The sequence below is a fragment of the Chiloscyllium plagiosum genome, chromosome 17, assembly GCF_004010195.1.
Source record: "Chiloscyllium plagiosum isolate BGI_BamShark_2017 chromosome 17, ASM401019v2, whole genome shotgun sequence".
Classification (NCBI taxonomy): domain Eukaryota; kingdom Metazoa; phylum Chordata; class Chondrichthyes; order Orectolobiformes; family Hemiscylliidae; genus Chiloscyllium; species Chiloscyllium plagiosum.
In genome coordinates, this window is record NC_057726.1 from 15177951 (window position 1) to 15186139 (window position 8189).

General features: G+C 44.4%; 1 protein-coding gene across 2 annotated transcripts in view; it reads left to right on the forward strand.

Moving 5' to 3' along the window:
- Positions 1-7743: 7743 nt before the first annotated feature.
- Positions 7744-8189, forward strand: part of atmin (ATM interactor) — a 27914-nt gene continuing 27468 nt past the window's right edge. For both annotated transcript variants that reach the window (XR_006314079.1, XM_043706584.1), the window contains exon 1: positions 7744-8065. Coding sequence is in view for 1 of the 2 variants with exons in the window: in XM_043706584.1 (XP_043562519.1) it covers positions 7787-8065 (279 nt within the window). In the remaining variant the exon portion in view is untranslated. The remainder of the gene's footprint in view (positions 8066-8189) is intronic.

An 8189-nucleotide genomic window follows, 5' to 3' on the forward strand; every position in this document is an offset into this window, starting at 1 on the left:
CCATGATTGAGTGCTATGCTTTAAGAAATTCTCTACTGTCCTATGTTTAGCTTGTCCTGTGATCATTATGTCATCCTAGTCAAATTTGTGGTCCTTGCCATCTGTGTGTATAGCTACTAGAGACAGGTGGCTAGTTGGTGTTTGTTTGTGGATGCGGATTGCTAGTTGTCTGCCTGTTTGCCCTATATAGTGTTTTGTGCAGTCTTTGCATGAAATTCTGTAAATTACATTTGTCTTGCATATCAGGTATAGGGCCACATGTCGTGGTGAGTTGTTGTCTGAGCATGGCTGTCAGTTCTGACGTTTTATTTAAATGTAAGGTAGCGTGGCTAGTGAGTTAGTTTGTGGTTTGTCCTTATCACATTGTGACATTGAGTTGTTGGGTGGGGAGTGATGAAGTAAATATTTTTAATGGATGCAAAATGAAACTAAATAAGAAAGTAATTATGTCAATAAATTATTTATTCCAAGTTCTTCACAGCTGGAACAAAATTTATTAATAAAATTCAACTTAATCTGTATCAAACAGTCGTCAGCAATAGGGGTCTCTTCAGAGTCTGGGCTGAATTGTATTTTTCTGCTGGTCGGTTAAAAGGTTGGGGGTGGTGGGCACAATAAATCCAGCAAGTGAACCTGCTTGCCCCAGTCCTCTCTGAAATTTTCTAGGTTTTGGTAAAAGAGCAGAGTGATCTGCCTTCTCCCCCCTATTGGAGCACTTAAATGATCAATTATTGGTGAGTATTAAACTGTTGTTTGGTGGTGAGTATCTATGCCTTTCAGGAAGCCTGGCAACTTTGCTGTATGGGCCAGTGTCAGGCAAGGGAGTTGGGATGGGTATATTTTGTGAACCAGTGGGTGCTTAGATATACCCTGGTAAAGGTCAGTGCCCCTCCTACTCATTACCACAAAAGCCTCCTCCTGAGAACTTGAACCCCTTAATAAGATTCCCAGATTTGCTTGCCAGACTGGGCTCCTTAGTCATCAGGAACTGTAACATTTAACACAAGAACAAAGAAAATGACAGCATAGGAATAGGCCCTTTGGCCCTCCAAACTTGTGCCAATCCAGATTCTCTATCTTAAACCTATTTAAGGGTCTGTATCCCTCTGCTCCCTGCCCATTCATGTATCTATCCAGATAAGTCTAAAATGATGCTATCGTGCCTGCCTGTACCACCTCCGTGTGTTACAGGCACCCACCACCCTCTGCATAAAGAACTTTCCATGCATATTTCCCTTAAACTTTTCCCCTCTCACCTTGAACTTTTTACTCCGAGTAACAGCAATTAAGGTTTGTCTAATATATTGTTTCAATTGCATGCATGACACTATGATCTATTGCTATAAATTCTGTCTTACGATCCTGCTCCACAATTATCTGACGAAGGAGCGGCACTCTGAAAGTTAGTGCTTCCACATAAACCTGTTGGACTGGGGGCTCGGCAAGATGGTGGCGATTCTGTAGAACTGCTGTGGACAGCTCTGCCTAACAGCCAAGACACACTGATGTTTTTTGCCATCCCTGGCCAACTTATGTGGTTGGAATTATTAGTTTAAAACCTTACAGATCACATATTTGTTAATATTTGGGAGTGGGAAGGATGCCAAAGGGAAAAGGAGCAAACAAACAGCAACAGGGAGGACACTCCTTTGTAGCACCTACCACACCAGAGACTGCAGCAGCAGCAGCCTCTCCTGAAACCCCCAGGTACCTGACAGACTCACAGGAATTGGCTGCAGCAATGGAGAGACTTACCTTGAAAGTTGGGACTGCGATTGAGGAGATCTATGGGGAGATTCGTGTCCAGGTCCAACCTATTGCATCCATGCTGCAGAAGCATGAGCAGGAGATCCAGGGCCTCGGGGAGCAGCTGGAGGAGGTGCAGGGTTGAACTAAGGCCTCGGAAGCTGTGATGGAGTCCTCATCCAGTCAGGCCTTGCGAAACCATATTGGCAACCTCAAAAATCGAGGTCGGAGGATAAATTTCTGAATTGTTGGGCTCCTTGAAGGTGAGCAGCCAATCAGTTTCTTTGAAAACTGGCTGCCGAAGTTTTTGGGCCTTCACATCGAGTCCAGCAGGCTTCAGATTGAAAGGGTTTATCGGGTTACAGTGCACAGGTCAGGGCCGGTGCAGCATCCCTGCTCGGTCCTAGTGCACTTCCACTCATAAGGTCAAGCAAAAAGTCATAGAAGCTTCTAGATCCCTGGGAAAAGATCCGCAGGCACTGTTGTACAAGGGGTCAAAAATCATGTTTTTTCAGGATTGCTCTACAGCTGTAATTCGAAAGAGGAAGTCCTTCGATGAAGTTAAAAAGAGGCTGAGGAACCTGAGCATCCAGTACTCCATGAGATACCCCGGAGTGCTTCGTTTCAGCCACGAGGACTCAGTTTATACATTTGACTCAGCGGATAAAGCTAAAAACTTTGTGGACACTTTAAAATAGACATTGGCTTGAAGAATACGGTTAATGTTTGTTCTCTTTTCTATCTTTCCCCATGTTTTCTCTTTTTTTTTTATTCCTTTCTTTCTCCCTAATAATTTCCTTTTTGGAAAGGGGAAAAGACCTTGGAAAAGTTCTTTTTTTTTTAATAACTGGATTTTCTGATGGGAATTTTTGTGAATGTTCTTTGTTGTCTCTCCCTTTTTTTTTGTTTGTTCTGTTTCTCTTTTAGTCTCAAGTAGGGGTGACATGAAGCCAGGGATGGGTGGAGTGCTCATCCTGACTGTCATTTTCTGTTGATTTAAGGATCATCTCCTTGTTTTTTTTTCTGGCCTAAGGCTGGGGCACAGTCCGGGTTTGAAGGAGCTGTGAAGGAGGGGATGAGTAGAGTGAGTGCCCCCTATGGGCAGGGGGAAGTGTCTGCCATTCAAGGTTTTATAGTTGATTTTCTTTGTAGTTTTTTGGTAGTAATAGTTGTTTATAGTTAGAATCAAAAAACTATATATACAAAAACAATTCTGAGTCTTTATTTACTTATGCTTGGCGCTTTGTAAGCAGGGTTCTCCCTCCGAGGGGTTCAATGGTCTCTGAAAGCAGATATGGCTAAATGTCTTATTAAATGGTGCACCTGGAACATTAAGGAAAGTCATTCGCCTGTTATAAGAAAAAACGTGCTTTTTAGCCTTAAGAGGGAAAGGGTTGATATCGCTTTGTTGCAGGAAACCCATCTTAATGATGGGGAACACCTAAAATTACAACAGGGGGGTTATGACCAGGTATTCTTTTCATCCTTTACTATTAAAAGTAGGGGAGTTGCGGTACTTATCCAGAAAAATCTGCCGTTCACATTATTTGAGCAGGTGAAAGATGAGCAGAGACCGTTTGTGATATTTAAAGCCCTGATAAATGGGGAGGAATATGGCATTTTAAATGTCTACTTCCCTCTGGCGCATCCCCTCAAATTTTTGAATAGTGCTTTCTCTAAGTTGAGTGCTTTTGGAACACGGCACATTATTATAGGGGTGGATTTTAATTGTCTTTTGGATCCGACAGTGGACAAGTTGCCTTGTGGGCCCCCAACAATTTCTTCGCAGGCCAAGCAGGTGGTTGACTTATGCAAGGAGTTGGGGCTGGTGGATATTTGGAGATGTCTTCACCCTACCACAGGGACTTCACCTTTTTTTCAAACCCACATAAATATCACATGAAGATTGACCTCTTTCTGGGTCCCTCGGCCCTTCTGCATTCGATTATGGGTTGTAAAATTAGGAATATAGCTATCTCTAATCACGCGGCAGTATATTTGGAGGTTAAGGGCAAAAGTGAAGGGCTAGGTTTGCAGCACTGGTATTTGGACCCTTTTTCTCCTTACGGATTCCAAATTTGTGGAATACTTTTTGAAGGAGTTTCAGGAATTCTTGACTATCAACTCAGGCACGGCTAGTAGTCCATCTATGCTGTGGGAGACTGTTAAGGCCTTTGCTGGGGGATTAGCTCTTTCCTATTCGGCTAGTCGGAAACAACAGAAGGAAGAACGGCAGTGTCTACTTGAGACACATTTTATGCGGCCTTTGGTGACTAAGCTACAGCGGATCATGGCCCTCCCGGCTGCCTTGAATTCAATACTGTCACAAAACGCAAATAAATAACTTGCTTTTGCTAGACAAAGGCTCTTCAAATATGGGGATAAGTCAGAGAAGTATTTAGCGTACCTAACTAGGAAAAAGCGTGCTCCCCAATCCATTACTGCAATTAGACAGCGCCGGGGTCCTTACATATGATGCTAAAAAAAGTAATGAGGCTTTTCGTAGCTTTTACTCTAAATTGTATCGGTCTGAAGGTTGCGAAGACAGGAGGGCTAAAATGGAGACCTTTTTTAAGAACCTGGACCTCCCAGGGGTAACCTTGGAACAGGCCTCTCCTTAATGCCCCTTGACAGTTCAGGAAATACAGGATGCAGCTAGGCAACTGCAGAATGGGAAAGTGCCTGGCCCTGATGGGTCTTCCGGGTGAGTTTTATAAGCAGTTTATAGGGATTCTGTCAGGGCCGATGTTGGAAATGTACAATCACTCATGTATGCATGAATGCCTACCACCATCTTTGAGAGAAGCTAATATTTCCTTAATTCTTAAGAAGGGGAAGTTTCCTGACGATTGTGCCTCATACAGGCCCATTTCTCTAAGATCCTGGCACTGAGATTAGAAAGGGTGTTGCCCCATTTTATTAAAGAGGACCAGACAGGCTTTATAAGGGGCCGTTGGTTCCTTTGTCTGGCATCGTGGGTGGCCCCTCATCAAACTTACTAAATTGCAGTTGCCTAAAGGAGGGGGAGGAGTTGATTTCCCAGACATCAGAAGGTATCAATTGAGTTCCCTGCTGTCCTTTGTCTGCGATTGGGTAGGTAATGATCCAAACTCAATATAGCTGAATATTGAGGCCTCCCAAGCAAAGTGCCCTCTTATTAACCTGTTGTTCATGGACAAGATGAGGACAATTATGGACCACTGCTGGAACCCCATTGTCATTAGTATAGTCAAGGCATGGAGGGCGATGCATCAGAGTGAGGGTTGTTTATCCAAGACTTTGCCACTTACACCTATAGTTGGCATGCCAGGGTTCCGACCAGGGTTGATGGACTCAGGGTTCAAACAATGGGCAGTGAGAGGAGTTTCTAGTTTGAGAGAATTGTTTGAGGGGGAGGTTATGATGTCTTTTGAGCAACTGAGCTGCAAATACGGGTTACCCAGCAGAGATCTTTTCTTTTTTTTCAGGTTAGGGATTTCATCCAGAAGAAGACTATGCTTCTCACTAAGCCCTATAAGCCCGATGCAGAGAGGTTGTTGCTACGTTCCACAAGCACCCTTTCGGTTAGTGACCTCTATTGCCTGCTGGGTGGCAGGGCCTGGCAGGACATTAACCGGTTATGTGAGGTCCGGGAGCAAGAGCTAGGAGTGGAGATCTCTTTTGAAACATGGGAGAACATATGGGAGAATATCCAAAAGACCTCAATCTTTAGGGTGTAGGTTTGCTCGGTGAACTGTAGGTTTGATATCCAGACGTTTCATTACCTGACTAGGTAACATCATCAGTGGCGACCTCCAAGTGAAGCAAAGCTGTTGTCTCCTGCTTTTTATTTATATGTTTGTCCTGGATGGGGTTCCTGGGGTTTGTGGTGATGTCATTTCCTGTTTGTTTTCTAAGGGGTTGATGGATGGTATCTAGATCTATGTGTTTGTTTATGGCGTTGTGGTTAGAGTGCCAGGCCTCTAGGAATTCTCTGGCATGTCTTTGCTTAGCCTGTCCCAGGATAGATGTGGTGTCCTAGTCGCAATGGTTTTTTTACTCCAAATTTAAAGTGCTTCCAATTAAATCTGTTGGACTATAACCTGGTGTTGTGTGATTTTCAACTGTATAAGGTTTAGAGGGAGTGGAACTCTTGAAATGCATCCAGGAGAGCTTTTTAAGTCAGTGTGTATATGTCTTAATCGTATCCCCCTGCTGTCTTAGTCTTCTCTGCTTCAAGGAAATGAACTCCATTCTATATCAAGTCTTTTCATAACTGAAATTCTCCAGCCCAGGCAACATCTTGACAAATCTCCTCTATACCCTCTCCAGTACAATCACACCTTTGCTATAATGTGGATTCCAGAATGGAACACAATGCTCCTGCTATATGAAAATATGAAGGACGTAGATGGAATGGACAGCCGGAAACTTTTCCCCTTGGTGGTGGAAATCAGGGAGCATATAGATTTCAGGCAAGAGGCGGGAGGCTTAGAGAGGATGTAAGGAAAGGATTTTTCACCCAGAGGGTGGTGGGAATCTGGAACTCACTGCCTGTAAGAATGATAAGAGTCAGAAACCCTCAACATTGATGAGGTATTTAAATATAAGCTTGCAATGCCATGGTATACAAGTTATGGAACAAGTGCTGGAAAATGGGATTTCATAGAATCCCTACAGTATGGAAACAGGCTCTTTGGCCCACCGAAGAATAACCTACCCAGACGCATTCCCCAAACCTATTACTCTACATTTACCCCTGACTAATGTACCTACCCTATACAGCCGTGGATACTTTGAGCAATTTAGCACGGCCAATTCACCTAACTTGCACATCTTTGGATTGTGAGAGGAAACCAGAGCACCAAGAGTTGGTTATTTTTGACTTGTGCTGACTCAATGGGCTGAAGGCCCTCAGCTGCACTGTAGACCTCTTATGATTTTTTGACTATTTGTGGGCCTTTGTGCATATCTGCATTGATGTTTTTTTTCAAAAATATACTTTATTCACAAAAACTATCTTATGTAAACATAGTCATATAAGCAGTTTGGTTCTATATAGTGGCATATCAAGGAAACAAACAAATTTGGAGTTTGACTCTGACCAAACAAACCAAAGGCATCTCTTACTTGAACTATATTATATTTATATGCAGGAGAAAGTGGAGATTGCAAATGCTGGAGATCGGAGTCAAAAAGTGTGGTGCTGGAAAAGTACAGCCAGTTGGGCAGCATCTGAGGAATAGGAGAGTCAACATTTCAAACATAAGCTCTTCATCAGGAATAATGAAGCGCTTATGCTCAAAACATTGACTCTCCTGCTCCTTGGATGCTGCCTGACCGGCTGTGCTTTACCAGCGCTCCACTTTTTGACTATATTTACATGCATTTGAGGCACTGGGAGTGTCCAATAATTAACTGAAGTAGAAGGACCTTAGTGCCTTGGCAGCAGCAGCCCTGACCCTTAGTGCATCCCACAGCACATAGGCCTGGATATTGGAATGTGCCAGTCTGTGACATATGGTCAGAGTCAATTCTTTGTCCTGGAAGATCAAGAACGTCTTTCACCTGGTTGACAGTCCTCCAGGTGCAGTCGATATTTGCCTTCTGGGGTGCAAACCACAGAGTTCTGCATCTCGGGGCTACATTGTCACTCTCCTGTAGTGATTGGATTCTATGGACAGAGATGGGATTTGCAGCAAGGCAATGATTTCAAAGCAGTACTTTTTTTGGAATAATATACTTTGGAGAAAATATTGTTCTTCCAAATCAAAGTTATGAATACATATAAACAGAGTTTGAATGAATAATATTTAAATTAACATTTAAATAAATACTTATCCAGTAAATGGGAATGAATCAGAATAATACAGAAATGTGACATGTGTGTAGGGTCACAGAGAAGGCGAATCTGATAGACATAATTGATGTGTTCATTGACCAATAGGGAATGGCGCAAATCGAGATAGGCGGGGATTGTGTGACAGGGGACCAATGGTAAAGGCAGGGAGGCGGGCTGTGGTTTGATTGACGGAGGCGGAGCGGCTGTGGGACCGGCAAGATGGCGGCGCGTGTGGTGGGAGGGCGAGAGAATGGACAGCCGCCTCTCCCTCCACCGGGGAATGGACGTGGGCCGGGGAAACTAACACCACCACCTCCTCAAGTGGTTATTGCCGCCGTTGGCGGTCAGGCCTCGAGTTGCCAGATGATTAGGCCGTCAGTCAGTGAGCTGAGCCGGGAGGTGCGGACCAATATCCTGTGCACGGTGAAGGGCTGCGGCAAAATCCTGCCGAACCCGCCGGCCCTCAGCATGCACCTGGTCAAATCACACAGGGTGCAGGTAGGTGCTCAACCACTGTCTCACTCCAGCACAGCAACCACACCCCCCCCATCCCGACCCCACGCCGCGACCCCCCCCCCCCCACTCCACATGACCACACACCCTGACCCCCAATCCCATCCTA